The 22330-nt window shown below is 41.9% G+C and overlaps 1 protein-coding gene across 2 annotated transcripts; it reads left to right on the forward strand.

Moving 5' to 3' along the window:
- Positions 1-1418: 1418 nt before the first annotated feature.
- Positions 1419-22292, forward strand: LOC139552558 (nuclear RNA export factor 1-like). 2 transcript variants are annotated; one of them, XM_071364387.1, is made up of 21 exons: positions 1419-1644; positions 9724-9955; positions 10058-10202; positions 10302-10385; positions 10640-10744; positions 11092-11172; positions 11407-11476; positions 11592-11680; positions 11769-11876; positions 12086-12195; positions 15924-15960; positions 16107-16178; positions 16275-16330; positions 17611-17718; positions 20726-20784; positions 20956-21071; positions 21157-21199; positions 21322-21394; positions 21510-21692; positions 21855-21915; positions 22087-22292. In XM_071364387.1, exons 1-21 carry the CDS (start codon positions 1611-1613, stop codon positions 22123-22125), a joined length of 1905 nt encoding a protein of 634 aa, XP_071220488.1. In that variant the 5' UTR covers positions 1419-1610; the 3' UTR covers positions 22126-22292. The 2 variants fall into 2 exon arrangements, with proteins under 2 accessions (XP_071220488.1, XP_071220489.1); XM_071364388.1 differs by lacking the exon at positions 1419-1644 and adding an exon at positions 9201-9290.
- The last annotated feature ends 38 nt before the right edge of the window (positions 22293-22330 follow it).

Here is a 22330-nt window from a genome sequence, read left to right on the forward strand (position 1 = left end):
ACAGAAATAACGTGACCAGATCCTGAGGCCCATTGTGAGGCCCATTTTTGGTAAGGTATCTTTGACCAACAGATGCATATCTGTATTCCCAGTCATGTGGGCCTAATTAATTTATTTCAATTGACTGATTTCCTCATATGAACTGTAACTCAGTAAAATCTTTGAAATTGTTGCATGTTGCGTTTATATTTTTGTTAAGTATATTTCATGTGGAAAGTTTTGTTTCTCGGCGTACACATCATGGACAAACTGAAATGGTCCACCCACACATACAGCGCAAGAGCGCCTCTTCAACCTCAGGAGGCTGAATAAATTTGGCTTGTCACCTAAAACCCTCACAAACTTTTACAGATGCACAATTGAGAGCATACTGTTGGGCTGTATCACCGCCCTCAACCGCAAGGCTCTCCAGAGGGTGGTGCGGTCTGCACAACGCATCACCGGGTCAAACTACCTGCCCTCCAGGACACCTACAGCACCCAATGTCATAGGAAGGCCAAAAAGATCATCAAGGACAACAGCCACCCGAGCCACTGCCTGTTCACCCCGCTACCATCCAGAAGGCGAGGTCAGTACAGGTGCATCAAAGCTGGGACCCGAAAGACTGAAAAACAGCTTCTATCTCAAGGCCATCAGACTGTTATACAGTCATCACTAACTCAGAGAGGCTGCTGCCTACATACAGACTCAAATCATTGGCCACTTTAATAAATGGATCACTAGTCACTTTAAATAATGCCACTTTAATAATGTTTACATATCTTACATTACTCATCTCGTATGTATATACTGTATTTTATACCATCTATTGCATCTTCCCTATGCCGCTCGGTCATTGCTCATCCATGTATTTATATGTACATATTCTTATTTAGATTTGTGTGTATTAGGTAGTTGTTGTGGAATTGTTAGATTACTTGTTAGATATTACTGCACTGTCGGAACTAGAAGCACAAGCATTTCGCTACACTCACATTAACATCTGCTAACCATGTGTATCGATTGGTGATAATGTAAAACTGTTGACTAATTAAAAAAAAAAAAAATTGGCTTTACGATGAACGATGGAGTTGTCAAGAGCACAAACAGATCTGGGACCAGGGTCCGTACTTACAAAGCGTCTCAGAGTAGGGGTGCTGATCTAGGACCAGGTACCCCTTGTCAATTCACTATCATCTAAAATGCCAAACTGATCCTAGGTCAGCATTCATACTCTGGGATGCTTTACTACAGGTTGATTTGTTGGCCTACTATGGAACAAAACACTTTTATTTTTTTTACTTCACACTGTGAGATCCAGCATCAGAGGACCACACACAAACAAATAATACGTACATTTAAGAAATGTATCATGAAAATGTGTGAGAATAGTTTTTTCACATTTGAGAAATAAGTGTCATGAGGTTATCATTACCAGAGGGTCGTGAGCAAAGCGAGTTCGAGACCATTGCACATGCTCAGACGGCGGGGCCGTAAAGCTACATTGCATGTTACGAACAAAGCGAATGTCTTTGCTAACTTTTCACGGACGATAAACGCACATTTGCTGTACATATATAACTAACAATACCCACTATTATTGGAGTTAAGTGGGTGTTCGGTTCCTGACTATGTCAACAGCCGACGATTCACGTTACTACAATGGTACGTTGATGTTAGCTAGCTATCGTTAACGAACGTAGCTAACTAGCTACCTGTAAACAACAATGTTCTTCCTTGCCAGTTATTTTTCTTTCGTAATACGACATGTGTTCTGAATTGGATAACTAGGAGTTGACACTACCTATAAATGATTTAACTTGTCAGCTTGGTAGGTAGCTAGCAATATAAAGTAATTAGCTAGCTGTGGTTAAACTTTAGAAGCTAGTTAGCTAGAACGTTTATATGTAACGTTGGCGCATTGTTTTACTCAGGACCATGGTGCGTGTGCGGGTACATTTTTATATGACAACACATCTAGTTGGCTAACGTCACCTCTTGTGTTATAGACGTAGGTAACTAGTTACTGTAGCCAACATCAACGTTTAGTAATTTCACAACTAGCGCTCTAGCTACATCACAACATTGAAATTTGGCTGAAAACGTGTCTGCGTAGTAAAGCGAGAATTGGGCGATTCCACGCCACGAAGGCCCAGAAATAAATTCATAAATACCTGAGGGATAGGGCTGGAGAAATGTAACGACTCTTAAATTCATAGACAAGGAATGATCAAGAGTGATATCAAATTGACGGTTTTAACCATGTTTTGAGGCGATATAGTGTTTGTTTGCGTTGACTTTGTTTACATTGGAGTGAAAAAGCTTGTTTTATTGTGATGGGGTACGACAGTTGAACTAAGCTATTTTTTAAATTGATTTGACCTTTTATTTAACTAGGCAAGTCGGTTAAGAACAAATTCTTATTTTCAATGACGGCCTAGGAACAGTGGGTTAACTACCTTGTTCAGGGGCAGAACGACAGATTTTTACCTTGTCAGCTTGGGGATTCGATCTTGCAACATTTTGGTTACTTGTCCAACGCTCTAACCACTAGGCTACCTGCCGCCCCAATGGGGTATGTTTGTCATATTTTTCAAGATTCAATGGGTACATTTAATTAATTCAGAAGTCTCTAAATGGATGAAGCAACTGCAGATTGCCCCTTTAATAAAACACAATTTTCCCACCACCATGAAAGAGGGACTAATGATACAGTACTTCCTGATATTGCATAGTATGTTCAGTCAGGGGTAAATAACAGACTGCTGCAACCTGATTGGGTTAACGCAGTGCGCAGCATCCAGAAATTGTCTAAAAGTGGTGGTGGAAAATTGTGTTTTATTAACCCTTTACACACATGGGAATTGGCCTATATGGATAGGGCTAAATTGAAATGTTTCTTACAGAAGAAATATGAAATTAATAACCATGGTAGCAATTGAAAGGGAACAGTTTGGAGATTATTAGAAAATTATTAGACCAAAGGTGACGACAACCGTTCACCTGACACGACTGAATCCAGACATTACACTGTTGAGTTTGTGTTTCACAGTTACTGTACTTTTTGCCACATTTGTTGATGGATAAATCTGAAAATATTCTGGATACATTCAGTAACATAAGAATATTCCTGGAAAATGTGGGGTAGTTGCAACAAAAGACAAAGTGACAAGGGTTTGAGTGAGAGTACTAACTGGTGCCTCCAGTGTGCACAGGTCCTAAGTAACTGTTACTGTTTGCGCAATCCAAAAACGGCCTGTTATAAATCGCAATCTCGGTGTTATGAAAGCTTCATTTGAAAGCTTGTTCTATTGGCACCATTATTAGCTACAGTTGAAGTCGGAATTCCTGACATTTAATCCTAGTAAAAATTCCCTGTCTTAGGTCAGTTAGGATCACCACATTATTTTAATAATGTGAAATGTCAGAATAATAGTAAAGTGATTTATTTCAGCTTATTTCTTTCATCACATTCCCAGTGGGTCAGAAGTTTACATACACTAAATTAGTATTTGGTAGCATTGCCTTTAAATTGTTTAACTTGGGTCAAACATTTCAGTAGCTTTCCACAAGCTTCCCACAATAAGTTGGGTGAATTTTAGCCCATTCCTCCTGACAGAGCTGGTGTAACTGAGTCAGGTTTCTAGGCCTCCTTGCTCGCACACACTTTTTCAGTTCTGCCCACAATTTTTCTATAGGATTGAGGTCAGGGCTTTGTGATGGCCACTCCAATACCTTGACTTTGTTGTCCTTAAACCATTTTGCCACAACTTTGGAAGTATGCTTGGGGTCATTGTCAATTTGGAAGACCCATTTGCGACCTAGCTTTAACTTCCTGACTGATGTCTTGAGATGTTGCTTCAATAAATCCACATAATTTTGCTTCCTCATGAGCCATTTATTTTGTGAAGTGCACCAGTCCCTCCTGCAGCAAAGCACCTCCACAACATGATGCTGTCACCCCTGTGCTTCACGGTTGGAATGGTGTTCTTCGGCTTGCAAGCCTCCCCCTTTTTCGTCCAAACATAACGATGGTCATTATGGCCAAACAGTTCTATTTTTGTTTCATCAGACCAGAGGACAATTCTCCAAAAAAGTACGATCTTTGTTCCCATGTGCAGTTGCAAACCGTAGTCTGGCTTTTTTATGGTGGTTTTGGAGCAGTGGCTTCTTCCTTGCTGAGCGGCCTTTCAGGTTATGTCGATATAGGACTTGTTTTACTGTGGATATAGATACTTTCATACCTGTTTCCTCCAGTATCTTCACAAGGTCCTTTGCTGTTGTTCTGAGATTGATTTGCACTTTTCGCACAAAAGTACGTTCATCTCTAGGAGACAGAACGCGTCTCCTTCCTGAGCGGTATGACGGCTGCGTGATCCCATGGTGTTTATACTTGCGTACTATTGTTTGTACAGATGAACGTGGTACCTTCAGGCGTTTGGAAATTGATCCCAAGGATGAACCAGACTTGTGGAGGTCTACAATTGGTTTTTTGAGGTCTTGGCTGATTTCTTTTGATTTTCCCATGTCAAGCAAAGAGGCACTGAGTTTGAAGGTAGGCCTTGAAATACATCCACAGGTACACCTCCAATTGACCCAAACGATGTTAATTATCCTATCAGAAGCTTCTAAAGCCATGACATCATTTTCTGGAATTTTCCAAGCTGTTTAAAGGCACAGTCAACTTAGTATATGTAAACTTCTGACCCACTTGAATTGTGATACAGTGAATTATAAGTGATATCTGTCTGTAAACAGTTGGGGAAATTACTTGTGTCATGTACAAAGTAGATGTCCTAACTACAGGTCGACCGATTAATCGGAATGGCCGATTAATTAGGGCCGATTTCAAGTTTTCATAACATTTGGTAATCGGCATTTTTGGACACCAATTGTGGCCGATTACATTGCACTCCACGAGGAGACTGCGTGGCAGGCTGACTACCTGTTACGCGAGTGCAGCAAGAAGCCAAAATAAGTTGCTAGCTAGCATTAAACGTATCTTATAAAAAACAATCAATCTTAACATAATCACTAGTTAACTACACATGGTTGATGATATTACTAGTTCATCTAGCTTGTCCTGCGTTGCATATAATTGATGCGGTGCCTGTTAATTTCTCATCGAATCCCAGCCTACTTCGCCAAACGGGTGATGATTTAACAAGCGCATTTGCGAAAAAGCACTGTCGTTGCACCAATGTGTACCTAACCATAAACATCGATGCCTTTCTTTAAAATCAATACACAAGTATATATTTTTAAACCTGCATATTTAGTTAATTTTGCCTGCTAACACGAATTTCATTTAACTAGGGAAATTGTGTCACTTCTCTTGTGTTCCGTGCAAGCAGAGTCAGGGTATATGCAGCAGTTTGGGCCGCGTGGCTCGTTGCGAACTATGTGAAGACCATTTCTTCCTAACAACGACCGTAATTAATTTGCCAGAATTGTACATAATTATGACATAACATTGAAGGTTGTGCAATGTAACAGCAATATTTAGACTTAGGGATGCCACCCGTTAGATAAAATACGGAACGGTTCCGTATTTCACTGAAAGAATCAACGTTTTGTTTTTAAAATGATAGTTTCCGGATTTGACCATATTAATAACCTAAGGCTCGTATTTCTTTGTGTTATTATGTTATAATTAAGTCTATGATTTGATAGAGCAGTCTGACTGAGCGGTGGTAGGCAGCAGCAGGCTCATAAGCATTCATTCAAACAGCACTTTCGTGCATTTGCCAGCAGCTCTTCGCTGTGCTTCAAACATTGAGCTGTTTATGACTTCAAGCCTATCAACTCCCGAGATTAGGCTGGTGTAACCGATGTGATATGGCTAGCTAGTTAGCGGGGTGCGCGCTAATAACGTTTCAATCGGTGACATCACTCGCTCTGAGACCTTGAAGTAGTTGTTCCCCTTGCTCTGCAAGGGCCGTGGCTTTCGTGGAGCAATGGGTAACGATGCTTCGAGGGTGGCTGTTGTCGATGTGTCCCTGGTTGGAGCACAGGTAGGGGCGAGGAAAAGGACGGAAGCTATACTGTTACACTGGCAGTACTATAGTGCCTATAAGAACATCCAATAGTCAAACGTATATGAAATACAAATGGTATAGAGAGAAATAGTCCTATAATAACTACAACCTAAAACTTCTTACCTGGGAATATTGAAGACTCATGTTCAGGAACCACCAGCTTTCATATGTTCTGAGCAAGGAACTTAAAAGTTAGCTTTTTTAATGGCACAAATTGCACTTTTACTTTCTTCTCCAACACTTTGTTTTATTTAAACCAAATTGAACATGTTAAATTATTTATTTGAGGCTAAATTGATTTTATTTATGTATTATATTAAGTTAAAATAAAAGTGTTCATTGTTCATTCAGTATTGTTGTAATTGTCATTATAAATATTATAAATAAATAAATCGGCCGATTAATCGGTATCGGCTTTTTTTGGTCCTCCAATAATCGGTATCGGCGTTGAAAAATCATAATCGGTCGACCTCTAGGCCTAACTGACTTGCCAAAACTATAGTTTGATAACAAGAAATTTGTGGTGGTTGAAAAACGAGTTTTAATGACTCCAACTTAAGTGTATGTAAACTTTCACCTTCAACTGTAAGTTAAAAAATACTATATTACATACTATATGTTAGGCTTTCACAATACAATTCAGGGGAACGGATCAGGATTTCGGTGCACATAGAAAGTGGTCTTGAGTGAATTCAGTTGCGTGTGCCATGGCAAGTTTTCTTCACAATAGACAAACAAACACAGGCTCATTCTGTTCAGATCAACCCAGGGTATGACGCCATGTCATCTTGTAACTGTACATCAAACATAGTAATTATAAATGTCGTCATTATTTATGATATGGAAGTGTGAAGTGCACATTTGGACTCGCAGGTGTTTGGCTTGCTTGTATCACATCAAAGCAGTATTTATTATAATCCTCAACGTCTCATCTTTCTAAATACATAGTCCTCTTAATTTACAGCATTTCCCTCGCTCAGACAACCAAAATGTTGCAATAGTTACCCAATTAGCAGGAGGAATGGGGGCAACTTCTTGTTGCGCAAGGGAATTTTTTATGTACAAAAAACGGTCGCTGGGTGACGTGTATTACCGGCTGTGCAGATTAGGGTAGTGTACCCTTTAAGCCCACATACCCATTACGCCCCCTTCCATCTTTGAATTACAATAAAAAACGAAATGTTCTGCTGTTTAATGTTTTAACCAATTCATCTAGTTGTTATGGCCATACATTTTTATTCTAAGCTAATCAATGTTTTATGTTTTTGTTTTATGTTATTGATAGTTTTTTGTAAATTCCCACTGGTGGTCAATTTTCAAAGCAACAAAAAAACTTTGGTGTGGAGGCGACACTCGAACACATTTTCAGATATTTTTTGTACCTTCTCAGATAAGTGATAATACTTTATGTAAAATTAAGGATTTCATTTGCTGATATATGCACATGATGGCTTATTTCATGGACATTAATTACCATCTAATGCCAATTGAAAATATGGGTTTTTCATGCTATCAATCGTGTGTGCCTGCATGTCAGTCACAAAGTAGCAACATAACTTAATATACATAACTTAATAACTTAATAATAATATATTTCAGGAATTCACAGCTTACATTTTTAAATGCAGTTGATGTTATTTTACTGTTAAATTAACTTTGCATTGTTTAACATAGATACCATTTTTGTAATTGTACATTTCTCAGGTGGGCTTAGGTTACAGTAGCACAAAAAGCACCCCTTATATACAGAATGTAAATGATAAAGAAATATTGTTCAATACGAACTTTGCATAATATTGTAGTCTATAGTGTATATTTCTACCCCAAACCATTGGTTTCCAAATATTTAATGAGTAGACTGATATTTTTTTCATACTTCAAGGGGTCTTAAAATTCAAAATCAAATAGGAAAATTATCCTTGCTATGACCTTCTTAAAACAATTCCATATACTGTAGCTTAGTAGACCCCCCCCCCCTCTTCAAAAGTACCAGCGAGCCCGCTGCAAGAGTATATTGGTGCTACACATTGGAGTTTCCAAAATGTTTGCATTGTAATTTCAGGAAATGTCCATAATATGTCTGCAGTAATGGTGGAATGATAGTGTTTCATAGTATTACTTACCCGTCATTGTTGTGATTGGCTGTGATATTTGCCAATTGATTTCTGCTGCCGGAGCGGTATTTGTTAATGGGAAAGCTGTTTTGACTTTGTGGCTGTGTTATCTAGTGGAAATTGGGTCAAACGGCCAATATTAACTGAACCAAAATATTAATGCAACATGTAAAGTGTTGGTCCCATGTTACATGAGCTGAAATAAAAGATTCCAGACATTTTCCACACACAAACAAACGTTTCTCAAAAATGCACAAATTTGTTTACATCCCTGTTAGTGAACATTTCTCCTTTGCCAATATCCACCTGACAGGTGTGGCATATCAAGGAGCTGATTAAACAGCATGATCACTACACCTGTGCACTCAAAAATGTGCAGTTTTGTCACACAACACAATGCCACAGATGTCTCAAGTTTTTAGGGAGCGTGCAATTGTCATGCAGACTGCAGGAATGTCCAACAGAGCTGTTGCCAGAGAATTGAATGTTAATTTCTCTACCATAAGCCGTCTCAACGTTGTTTTAGAGAATTTGGCAGTACGTCTAACCGGCCACACAACCGTAGACTACATGTAACCCCGCCAGCCCAGGACCTCCACATCTGGCTTCTTCACCTGCGGGATTTTATGAGGCCAGCCACCTGGACATATGATGAAGCTGAAGAGTATTTCTGTCTATAATAAAGCCCTTTTGCAGGGGAATACTCATTCTGAATGGCTATTCCTGGCTCCCCAGTGGGTCGGCCTATGCCCTTCCAGGACCACCCATGGCTGCGCCCCTGGCCAGTCATGTGAAATCCATAGATTATGGCCTAATTCATTTTTCAATTGACTGATTTCCTTATATGAACTGGAACTCAGTAAAATCGTTAATTGTTGCATGTGGCATTTTTCTAATTTTGTTCAGTATAGAAATCGCTCTGTAATTTCCTGGTTGCTAAAATTATACACTGTTCGCTCAATTTAAGTTTATGTGAGAGAAAAAAACAAGCACTGAATAGTGTAGGGAATCATTGTAACATCTAAATTGCTGTGAAATATATTTTCAATAACAAAAAATATCGTTTTTAGAGCTGTTTGAAGCTGGTGGACCAAAACCGAAAGTAAAAGACTCAAGGACGAGTCTCCACCATATTACGGGGAAATGGGATGTGGGGGAGGTGAGATTTGTTTTGAATGCTGCCTAGTGCTGTTGCAATTCAGCTAGCTTCCACATAGGGGAGAAATTCTGTGTAGCACTTTTAAACAATATGTCTAAAATGAAGCAAAATCCAAAAGGTACTTTTGAGATATTAGTGTTTGTAATGTTGAATACATTTGTGACATTGTATTTCATAACAAAGCATATCAAACATCCTTCCTCCCAATGAAGTTTATATATGAGAAATGCCAGAACAATCTGAGATACCAAAAATATTTTCGGGCCTTCCTGGTGTGGAATCGCCCAGCTAGCGTTCTTGCCAAACATGCATGATATCAAACGAAGATGACAGACCAGATCTGGGCCATTACTAGGCTAATAACTGCTGTAGCTTGGTTAAATTCCATTTTCTGTGAACTCAATACTTACTATAGTGACTCTTTGTCCATCAGATCACGATGACCGAGTTGGAGGACAAAAGGTTCGCAACCGTAAAGGCAGAGGGCCTTTCAGGGCCCCTATGTATAGTGACCAGGGGCCAGTAGGACCAGGGCCAAGACCAAGACATCGTGGTAGCCAAAGAGGCGGCGGCGGCCCGGGACACAGAGCGAGATTCGACGATGAGGATGGAGATGTGGCAATGACGGACAGCAACTCCCAAGATGGATCCTCCCAACACAGATTGTGAGTTTGTCAGGCTGAAGACAGAGTATTTCACTGAACATGTTTTTAGGTTTGATCTTAGAAGTTATCCTTTATCCACCCTCATGTTTTTTCCCCTGTTAGTAACCCTTATGGAAGGCCAAATCGGCGTGGTGATGACCGATTTGACCGGGGCCGCAGAGGTGGTGGAGGAGGTCACAGGGGTCGTGGGAATAACAAAGGAGGGGATGGAGGTGGAGGTGGCCGCAAGAACTGGTTCAAGATGTCTGTGAGTCCACGTTGTAAAATAGTGGGATAGCTTTACAGATTTACCAAACTGTCATTGATTGGATTGTACTTAGTCAATGCTAAATTGTGACTCTTGCAGGTCCCCTATGGAAAGAAATACGACAAAGACTGGCTGATAACAGCACTGCAGAATATCTGCTCCATGCCCTTCACGCCAGTACATGTAAGTGACCGCTGCCTAGGGGCTCTTTTTGTTAGTCAATCTAGTCCAGAAATAGACTGAACAGTGTTTCCCCTTTATGCATTTAGCAGCTGTGCCTCCACTGCAACTAAAAAAATATATATAAAATAAATGTTTTATTTACCTCTGCCACCACTGCTGAAATAAATTCTAGGGGAAACACTGGACTTAGTTTCATTCCCCTGAAATAGCTTCATTTTATTGACATTCTCTTTTTTCACCTCTGTTTTCCAAAGTACCACGTAGAGGGAAACCGAGCAGAGTTCTTTATTGATGATTCCACGACTGCGAATGCCTTGTTTAAAGTATCACGGAAGATCACAGACAAAGAGGGCTACAAGGTACTATTTTTTTTTCTCTCCACAAAACCGACCTCTGCTGGTTTTATCAAATGGTGTTAAGCGGGATATTTCTGGCAGACTAGACACCAGACATGAACACATTAATAACGCCAGCAGAAGTTTTCGATTAAGCAACAAGGCTGGCGTCAAAGTTAAGTTTGATGGCAATCAATAAGGATGGGACCATCAATAAATAGGACCTTGAGAAGGGGTCACGGTAAGGCTGTGGTTAATGATTAGGGCTTCGGAAAGGGCTTTCAATAGAAATTCTAGGACATAACCATTTCCCCCTGGGGATAGTCATTAAAAAACATGCCATTCACTCCTCCATCCTCCTTCTTGTCCAGGTGACTGTACTGATGAATCCCTGTCCTCCACCCTCCTTTCTTCAGTCTGAACTAAAGCCAGCTGATCTGGAGCACCTGAAGGTAAGAAAAGGAGACCAGCTCTTGAATAGGAGGAGTGATTGTTTTAATAACATTATTGTATTGATATTAGAGCCATCAGCAAGGTTATTACTTTTTCTTTCCTTCAACTCTACTTAGTAATGCCTCCTATTCTTTAAAGTACCCGCTAATGATAACAGTGCAACATTCATTATTTAGTTTCATGTATAGAGAGGTGTATGGGCTGAATGCGTAAAACTGTCTTTCTCTCATTAGCAATGCATGGCTAAACGTTTTGATGGCTCTCAACAAGCCCTGGACTTGAACAACATCCGGATAGACCCAGGTACACGGCAAGAGCAATTAGTCGCATCAAACGTTTTTCAATGTTGTATTTGCGTTAAACGACATGTATTCTGGTAGTGCCGTCCAACACTCCTATACTTCCCTGATTTTCACAGACCTGGTGTCCCAGAACATTGATGTGACTTTGAACAGAAAGAACTCCATGCGTGCTGTTATTAAGATAATTGAGGAGAATATTCCAGAGGTATGGATGTGGTCGGTTCTTGTAGCTGAATAATGAAAGAATATGGATGCCTTCCTCTCCTCTTATCCCTTCTCCTTTCCTTCCACAGCTTGTTTGTCTGAACCTTAGCAACAACAAGCTATTTAGGCTGGATGACCTGTCAGAGCTGGTCAACAAGGTTCCCAACCTGAAGACACTCAACCTTTCTCATAACGAGGTGAGGAGACTGGGTCTGGTTGTGGCTCAACGGGACCTAACCCCAGCACTGACCTTTACTGGGCCTGCACAAAGTCTCCTCTTACTTTTCAGTTATTCACGTAATTAATTTAGTCAATTGACTGGGACTAGGAGTTTTCTCTCTGTGTCCGTTCTTGTGAGTAACACCTGGCTGTTTTATTGGATGTTCTTTTCCTGCCATCATTCCAGTTAAAGACAGAGCGCGAGCTGGACAGGATCAAGGGTCTTAAGCTGGTGGAGTTATGGCTTGAGAGGAACCCCCTTTGCGACTATTTCAAGGACCAGGCTTCATACATCAGGTCAGTCTGTGCTCAGGATGGCTGGGTGGGTAATGGTAGGCTGTTGACGGTGTGATATGCTCAGGATGGCTGGGTGGGTAATGGTAGGCTGTTGACGGTGTGATGTGCTCAGGATGGCTGGGTGGGTAATGGTAGGCTGTTGACGGTGTGATATGCTCAGGATGGCTGGGTGGGTAATGGTAGGCTGTTGACGGTGTGATGTGCTCAGGATGGCTGGGTGGGTAATGGTAGGCTGTTGACAGTGTGTTGTGAGATGGTTGGGAGGGGGGATAGTTCATTCTATTCCCTGTATTTCAGGGGGTAATTTGAATGTATTCAGGAAAGCCCTACTCTGTGGGATATCACATGTTATTTATGGATTATATGAGCCAGGAAGGACATGTTTGGTCTGGTACTACTGAATAGCAGCACAACGCTCAACTTCGAAGGAACCGGAGTGACTTGTTGATCACCATGCTATCAGAGAGTCTCACTGAGCCCTCCCACATTACTTCAATAACATAGGTGGTGATTAAGTTGTTAAGACTTGACATTATCTGTTCTTGGGCAAGTGTTGAAATCGCACAAACCTAATCGATGCTTGTGGGGAAGCACCTCAGTTCAAATGTAAAGCCACGTTTATGATTCTTTTTATTTTAGGTGCATGCCATATGTGCCCATGTTATTAACATGATCAAACCATGAACCTCTTCATACTATATAGTTCAATATTAACCAGCCAACAAACGCATGCACAAGCATTTCACTACACTCGCATTAACATCTGCTAACCATGTGTATGTGACAAATAAAATTTGATTTGATGGTTTTAGTTGAGGAAAATGGCTATCATTTCAATAATTTCTACACCCATGCCCCCTTCTAGATGCAGGTTTAACTGTCAGTCTGGGTACTCTCTTTTTGTTGTCCGTCTCAACTGATCTCACGCTTTCCCTCTCTGAAACTCAGCAGCTGATCTTTCCTCCATTTGTTTTCTGCAGTGAAGATGGCCCTGTGCCCCCTACAGACACCCCTGTATTAATTTAAATAAAATCCTGACAATTTAAATTTCAAGAGCCACTACCTCTAGCATACATAACTTAGCATGGATAATACTGACCACAGCATTGTGAATGAGACCCATACTTTGGGAAGAGCTTGGATCACTAAAATGGCATTGTGGAAAAGGAATCCTTTTGTAGCTCAGGTGGTAGAGCATGACGCTTGTAACGCCAGGGTAGTGGTTTTGATTCCCGGGACCACCCATACGTAAAATGTATGAATGCAAGCCTATAGGTCACTTTGGATAAAAGCATCTACCAAATGGCATATAGTGTATGTGTATATATATTAAAGATTCATATGGGAACATGGTGTTGGTACATCCTCTCATCCTCCCCTATACGGGTCATGAAATGTGGCCAGTGAAGAGGGCTGGTTAGCCAATGACGGGTAAGATCCCACCTTTGATACCGGGACAACCTAAGACAGGCACAGTCGTGCATCTGGCCACATCATTCCTACGTACGTATGCACTTTGATACGTACAGTATATGCTGAACGAAGAAGACATTGAAGTAAAGAACAAAGATTTGCGCTACAGGCCTGGGGTTGGTGCGGGAGAGAGGTTTCCAAAAAGCCAAGCAGAGTCCCCAAATACAAGCTTTCTCATAATTTCCTTAAATCTAACATGCCTTCAAGGCTTGTTTGTTCCACAAGTTGGTTGACACATCTCAGAATGTAACAGCTGGAGTGAAGGAGAGGCTTTGAGAACGAGGGACACAAAGATGTATCAAGAGACCCTCAATTAGTGGGATTTCTAAATATATGAAGTTGATTTCCAGTTAAGGATATAACATTTAATGTTTATTCTGTGGTCATAAACACATGCAGTCACCTCAGAATGGTCACTGATAAAGTTTAGGACTTGTTTGGTCCTTCCTCAGATATCCCTCTCAACATGTTTCCCTAAAAAGAAAAATGTTTGTTTAATAGGGCTTGGATGCCCTATTTGTTTAACCACCCCCAAAATGTTAAAGTTGAAGTGGGGTCCAAAATTGTATTTATTTTTGGTACCAAAAATGTTGTGTAAGATATGCAGTATCATTCTTGCATTAATCAATGCTAGCAACAGAGGTTCCTTCTGTAGTGGCGCTCAGGGCCCAGCTCTTTCTGTTTCTTTTCTTTTCTATTTGTGTCTTTTCTTCATCTGAAGGGGATGCTTTGCATGGTCTCCTCAAATAACACATTTTCTATTCCTTAAGGCTCGCTAACATACCACTCAATCACCCTAGTGGAACTGCATCTTCTATCAAAGCTTTTTGTGAACTCCTCTTTGCTGTTTTGGTTTGATCATGCCTGTCTTGTTCTATGTTACCATAAGTTTTCCCTCTTCCCTTTCTACCTGAAACGACATGGTGTAACTAACCAACCTTAATGTAATGGATTAACCCCCCCGTGTATACCCATGATTCATGTCAATCTTTCATCTCCAACAGTCTCCATCACCTCCTCTACAGTCTTTAGATTCCATTTCACTGTCTCTTGGTCATGTGACGTGTGTGTGTGTGTGTCAGACACCTCAAACATGCAACATTTGAGTAGTTTGACCATAATCTCACTCTTGTGGTCTCTACCAAGTACATTGGTTACACCACGGGCCACTCCCCTATGCGTGTGAAAAGCACTGATTTGTCTCTTGTTGGTATGGGGCGCTCACAACCAACGTTCACACCCCTACGACCCCTTCCAAGACAACGTGTGTTTCGGCGTTTAGGGGGGGACGGTGAGTATCATCACAAAGGGGTGAGTACATTGCCACAGGAAAGGGGGCCGAGGCCTACCGAGTGGCGCAGTGGTTTAAGGCACTGATCAGTGCTAGATGCGTCACTACAGATCCAGGTTCGATCCCGGGCTGTATCGCAGCCGGCCGCAACCGGGAGACCCATGAGGCGACACACAATTGGCCAAGCATCGTCCGGGTTAGGGGAGGGTTTGGCCGGCTGGGATGTCCTTGTCCCATCGCGCTCTAGCGACTCCTTGTGGCTTCTGGGCGCATGCACGCTGACACGGTCGCCAGGTGTACGGTGTTTCCTCCAACACGTTGGTGCGGCTGGCTTCCGGGTTAAGCAAGCAGTGTGTCAAGAAGCAGTGCAGCTTGGCAGGGTTGTGTTTCGGAGGACTCATGGCTCTCGACCTTCGCCTCTCCCGAGTCCGCATGGGAGTTGCAGTGATGGGACAAGGCTGTAACTAACAATTGGATATCACGAAATTGGGGTAAAAAGTACCAAAAAAATACATAAATAAAGAAAAGTGGCTGTCGTCATAGATTGATTTGGTATTGGTTTATCTGTATTGTACCGTTCATATTAGTACAAGAGGATGTGTCGTTGTAACATTGAGTACCTCTCCACTGATATGCAGAGCTGACTATGTCATGATCAGGCATGGGTGTGTTCTATTCTGAACAATCAGTTCGAACCAATATATGCCGTTATAATGACGAATCAAGTCCATGTTGGTCTTTACTGCCTAGTTCCGTTCCCTCATTTCAGTTAACTGTATGGACAGGGATTATATCAACATTTGGGTGGCTATTAGAGATCCTTATCCATGGGTGAGGCTGTGAGTGCATGAGCATATATATGCGTTTGTGGTTGAATAGTGTTTAGGGGGATGACTCTGTCTTTATATATAATCAGCACTAACTCCTGTCTCTTATCTTCTGTGTTTTTGTGAATGTCGGACAGCGAGGTGAGAGAGAGGTTCCCCAGGCTTCTCAAACTGGTAAGGATTCAATCAAACGCTTTTAGGATTTCGACAATTGTTTATTCAACTCGTTTTGGATATTATTATTGTATTTTGTGAAGAATTTACATCTCTTCAATTAGTCATCTTTGTATTCTCTCCTTGACCTCTCTAACTCTCACTAGGACGGTCAGGATCTCCCCCCGCCCATAGTCTTTGATGTGGAGGTGACTCCTGCCGCCCTTCCACCTTGCAAGGTAATACATGCACACCATTGGTTCTCATTTAGGGGCTTTGCATGTAACCGTGTGTCAGTTTTCTTTTAAATTCTCACCCTTCGACTGATGTCACAGCCCAGCTACTTCTGCTCTGAAGAGATCAAGACTCCCATCGTTGGCTTCCTACAACAGTGAGTTTTATGTTGAATCCACGGACACAAATGCATACACATTACTGTACAAATATACACGTACACTACACACTGTTATAGATGTGGTAAAAAGATCAATGGAACTCGACCAAAACAATGGAAATGCCAAGGAAACGCTTGGTGGAAAGATTATGAATAACCTCATTGCTCCCCAGCAAAATTATCCTACATTTAGGCCATTGTTTATATGTGTATTTCACACAATGTTGATATAGAAATCATCCTATAATGCTTGTATGGATGTCAACCCCTATACATGTTCATGTCATCGTCACCAATCAACTGCATTACAGTTAAAGACTACTTTGAACATCACCACTGATTTCTGTATGCTAGTGTTAGCAGTTGATGTTACGATTCAATAGCACAGACCCCAAAGCAAATCCGGGAGAAAAATAGGTTTATTCAATGCTATGTTGAGAGGTAGATGTTCATTCACCCCTGTCCTCAGTGATTCTCTCCTCGGAACAAAGGGACAGGATGTAGTTTTATAACCCAGCCCTAGCATGTGGTTGACCAATTAGAATTCCTTGCAATAAAACTGGGCCAATGGCCAAATAACAAGTATCCTATTTCAGCCTCAATGTATAAACAATTTGGACCAATGAGAACTCGCCAAGTAGCTATGAGTCCAGGACTGAAATTCCTCCCATGTCTCTGACCCATTGATCATTAATCCCCTATTACAGAAAAAACACAATTTCCATTGATCGTTAGTACTATATTGACTTTTAGTACTCTATTGACCTATCGTCCTCTGCGTTGTGTATTTATCTTCAAAATATTCTTACACTAGCTATGCTACCAGCTTATACAAACGGAAGTTAACATTTTAGCAGTCACTACTAAACCCTGAAAAGGGACAACTTCTAAATGTTATGCAGTGAAAACAGCCAAATATATCCAAATCAGACTGTAGTAACCACATTGTGGGCCTGTTACAATACATCAATCATGACGGATTTGACAAATATCCACTTTGTTAGAGCCGATTTGTTAAATGTGAGCCAATCCGGCGTTCCATTAACCTCTTTACTGCATGTAGCCTTTGCAAATCTCAACTAAGCCAGAACCCAAAATGCTCTGATGCACTACAACACACCTTTGTTTTTGTTTAAAACAAAAAGGCAGCAAGATGTTTTTATTTTTTATAAGACACATTGATCTGCTTTGATAGTATCTATTTGTACTGATTGGAAATGTAAGTTGTTGTGTGTTTCTTATGATGTAAGTTTTTAAAGAATAACTTTTCCCCCCAGATACTACAGTGTGTATGACTCCGGAGACAGGCAGCCTTTGTTAGACGCCTACCACGATGGAGCAACCTTCTCCTTGAGCATGCCCTTCACCATGCAGAACCCCTCCAGGTACCCCTTGGCTAGTTATTAATGTTCCCTGTCTCCAGCAGCATTCATAAACAGTGTCAAAAAAAAAAGTTAAAGATGGCGCCAGGGGAGATGGCTACCGTTTTACGGGCTCCTAACCAATTGTGCTGTTGTGTGCGGGTTTTTTGCGTTATTTTTAACTTATTTTGTACATAATGTTTCTGCCACCGTCTCTTATGACCGAAAAGAGCATCTGGATATCAGGACAGTGATTACTCACCTCGTACTGGACCATGATTTTTTTCTTTAACGAGTTAGACGAGAAGGGTTTGCTTCAGACACCCGACAAGGCCCAAATCCACGTCATTCACATGAAGAAGAGACGGAGATATCGGGGATGTAGGTCAGGGTTCCTTGTAAGGATCCGAGGGCGAATGAGTAATCCCCCTCTACCATCAGTCCTATTAGCCAACGTGCAATCAACAAAATGGATGAGCTCCGATCTAGACTATTATACCAACGGGACATTAAAAACTGTAATATCTTATGTTTCACCGAGTCATGCATGAAAGACGACATGGATAACATACAGCTGGCGGGGTTTTCAGTCCATCGGCAAGATAGAACAGCTGCCTCCGTTAAGACAAGGGGTGGCGGTCTGTGTCTATTTATAAATAACAGCTGGTGCACAAAATCTAATTTTAAGAAAATCTCAAGATTTTGCTCGCTTGATGTAGAGTATCTCATAAGCTGTAAACCACACTATTTACCGAGAGAGTTTTCATCTATATTTTTGGTAGCTGTTTATCTACCGCCATAAACCGATGCTGGCACTAAGACGGCACTCAACGAGCTGTATAAGGCCATACGCAAACAAGAAAATGCTCATCCAGAGACGGTACACCACATCAGTCACTGACTTCATCAATAAGTGCATTGATGACGTCGTCCCCATAGGGACCGTATGTACATACCCCAACCAGAAGCCATGGATTACAGGCAACATCCGCACTGAACTAAAGGGTAGAGCTGCCGCTTTCAAGGAGCGGGAGTCTAACAAGAAATCCCACTATGCCCTCCGACGAACCATCAAACAGGCAAAGCATCAATACAGGACTAAGATTGAATCGTACTACACTGGCTCTGATGCTTGTTGGATGTGGCAGGGCTTGCAAACTATAACGGACTACCAAGGGAAGCACAGCCACGAGCTTCCCAATGACACGAGCCTACCAGACGAGCTAAATAACTTCTATGCTCGCTTCGAGGCAAGCAACACTGAAGCATGCATGAGAGCATTAGCTGTTCCGGACGACTGTGTGATCACGCTCTCCGTAGCCGATGTAAGTAAGACCTTCAAACATTCAAAAGGCCGCAGGGCCAGACTGATTACCAGGACGTGTACTCCGAGCAGGCGCTGACCAACTGGCAAGTGTCTTCACTGACATTTTCAACCTGTCCGTGACCGAGTCTGTAATACCAACATGTTTCAAGAAGACCACCATAGTCCCTGTGCCCAAGAACACTAAGGTAAACTGCTTAAATGACTACCGACCCGTAGCATTTATGTCTGTAGCCATGAAGTGCTTGGAAAGGCTGGTCATGGCTCACATCATCACCATTATCCAAGAAACCCTAGACCCACCCCAATTTGTATACCGCCCCAACAGACCCACAGATTATGCAATCTCTATTGCACTTCACACTGGCCTTTCTCACCTGAACAAAAGGAACACCTATGTGAGAATGCTCATTGACTGCAGCTCAGGGTTCAACACCATAGTGCCCTCAAAGATCATCAATAAGCTAAGAACCATGGGACTAAACACCTTCCTCTGCAACTGAATCATGGACTTCCTGATGGGCTGCCCCCAGGTGGTAAGGGTAGGTAACAACACATCTGCCACGCTGATCCTCAACACAGGGGCCCCTCAGGGGTGTGTGCTCAGTCCCCTCCTGTACTCCTTGTTCACCCATGACTGCATGGCCAAGCACGTTTGCTTAAGTTTGCTGACGACACAAGGTAGGCCTGATCACCGACAACGATGAAACAGCCTATAAGGAGGAGGTCAGTGCCAGGATAACAAACTCCCTCACCGTGATCAAGACAAAGGGGATGATTGTGAACTACAGAAAAAGGAGGACTGAGCACGTCCCATTCTCATCGACGGGGCTGCAGTGGAGCAGGTTGAGATCTTCAAGTTCCTTGGTATCCACATCACCAACAAACTATCATGGTCCAAACACACCAAGACAGTCGTGAAGAGGGCACGACAACGCCTATTCCCCTTCAGGAGACTGAAAAGATTTGGCATGGGTCCTCAGATTCTCAAAAAGTTCTACAGCTGCACCATCAAGAGCATCCTGACTGGTTGCATCACTGCCTGGTATGGCAACTGCTCGGCCTCTGACCGCAAGGCACTACAGAGGGTAGTGTGTACGGCCCAATACATCACTGGGGCCAAGCTTGCTGCCATCCAGGACCTCTATACCAGGCGGTGTCAGAGGAAGGCCCCAAAAAATTGCCGAAGACTCCAGCCGCCCTAGTCAGACTGTTCTCTCTGCTACCACACGGCAAGCGGTACCAATTCTAGGTCCAAAAGGCTTCTTAACAGCTTCTACCCCCAAGCCATAAGACTCCTGAACAGCAAGTCAAATGACTACCCAGGCATTTTGCTTTGTCCCAACCCCACCCCCATTTTTACGCTGCTGCTGCTCTGTTTATTATCCATGCAGTCACTTGACCTCTACCTACATGTACATATTACATGTAGGTAGGCCCTGTATATAGCCGCGCTACTGTTTTATTGTTGCTCCTTAATTATTTCTTGTTCTTCTATTTATTTACTTCAGTTTATTTTAGTAAATACTATTAAATAAGTGTTAAGTGCATTGTTGGTTAAGGTAAGTAAGCATTTCACTAAGGTCTACTACACCTGTTGTATTCGGCGCATGTGACAAATAACATTTGATTTGAGTCACTCAGTATCACCTATTTGTCACCTGTTTCTAAGGTAGTCAGTTGGTCACTGTCTCCCTTTGTCTCTAGGTGCAGTCTTGGAGATTACCATAAAGACAGTCGCAACCTGAAAAAGCTCAAGGATCCCAGTGAGTCTCGGACTTCTGAATCGCTACTTCAGTTTTCAGAAGTGATGGTTGTCATGATGTCATCTCTTGCAAATGTAGTCTGAATAAAGTAAACCTGTTGGTAGTGAGTCACCATGATTGTGTTCACTCATATACACAAAGTAAATTATTTGAATACCTTTGTTCTTTCAGCCACACGATTCCGCTTACTGAAGCACACTCGTCTGAATGTGGTGGCTTTCCTGAGCGAACTGCCCAAAACGCAGCATGACACTGCATCTCTAATTGTGGACGTCAACACCTTCACCGTGAGTAGAGTACTTTTATAACCATCAATTCACATTCAAAGCCCATGACCATCCTTGATCTCCTGTCCCTCTCCTACTCCTGTAGAACACGTTACTGTCGTTCACAGTCACTGGAGTGTTCAAAGAAGGTATGCTTGTTCAACTTTTCTAACTTGGTTAACGTATGTAGTTTCCCTATTTTGTTCCCCACATTTTCATTCCACAAAAAGTCATGAACCATGTATGTTGCTTTCTCCTTCTGTCACGCCAGTTGAAGGTAAATCCCGCGACTCTGTGAGAGCTTTCTGCCGGGTGTTTGTCACAGTGCCAGCTGGAGGGACAAGGTAGGCCCTACAGCTAGCCAAAACTCAGCCAGAAATGTACTTTGTCTTGATCTCACTAAAAATGTTGATACTAATGGGGGGGGAAATTCCTCATGTATTCCTCTCGTTTCAAAAGTCTTTGCATAGTGAATGACGAGCTGTTTGTGCGCAATGCTACGACTGAGGAGATCCGCCGTGCCTTCGTGGCACCTGCCCCCACCCCATCCAGCAGTCCTGTCCCCACCCTTTCAGCCCCCCAGCAAGAGATGCTCTCTGCCTTCTCACTCAAGTCCGGCATGAATCTTGAATGGTCCCAGAAGTAAGTGGTAAACAGTTACTTTGCATTTGATTTTAAGTGGGCTCAAGTAGTGACAAACGCTGTCCCCTATTGTCACGTTGCTTTGTTTTTTTATGTACAGGGTTTTGTGGGTGGAATGTTGCATTCATATTGGTTCTAACCTACTTTATCAATGTATATCAGGTGCCTACAGGACAATGAGTGGGATTTCAACCGAGCAGGGCAGGTCTTCACAGACCTCAAGGTAAATAGCTCCATATATTACTCTGTAAACGAGACCGTAAACATTCCTAGATTCAAATCTTCATCCTAGTAAAGTATGTAAGGGAGCAATGTGTGTTGCTTTAGTTTTGACTGAATGTTATGCAACCTTTTAGGCTTCAGATAGCAAAACCTCTGCTCCATTTCTCCTCAGGCTCATGGAAAGATCCCAGATGTCGCTTTCATAAAGTGAACAGGAATGACTGTGAAGATTTTTTAATTGTCATTGGTCTTATTTCCGTTGATTCTTACGCAGTTACCCTTCTGGATTACAAGATAACATATACTTCATTATTTGTGTACTTATAATTAAACATGATTTAACGTACTTATAATTAAACATGATTTAACGTGTTCAAATAGGCTTGTTATTTCATCACACCGAACATCTTCCTAAT

This window comes from Salvelinus alpinus, chromosome 24 (assembly GCF_045679555.1).
Source record: "Salvelinus alpinus chromosome 24, SLU_Salpinus.1, whole genome shotgun sequence".
Taxonomy (NCBI): Eukaryota; Metazoa; Chordata; class Actinopteri; order Salmoniformes; family Salmonidae; genus Salvelinus; species Salvelinus alpinus.

What these genes read in the sequence shown, in the direction of transcription:
- LOC139552558 (XM_071364387.1), top strand. Translation starts at nt 1,611, where the DNA reads ATGTCAACAGCCGACGATTCACGTTACTACAATG. An exon ending in GGATCCTCCCAACACAGATT is followed by an intron (nt 9,956 to 10,057) that starts GTGAGTTTGTCA and finishes TTCCCCTGTTAG; the next exon opens with TAACCCTTATGGAAGGCCAA. An exon ending in ATCGTTGGCTTCCTACAACA is followed by an intron (nt 16,331 to 17,610) that starts GTGAGTTTTATG and finishes TTTTCCCCCCAG; the next exon opens with ATACTACAGTGTGTATGACT.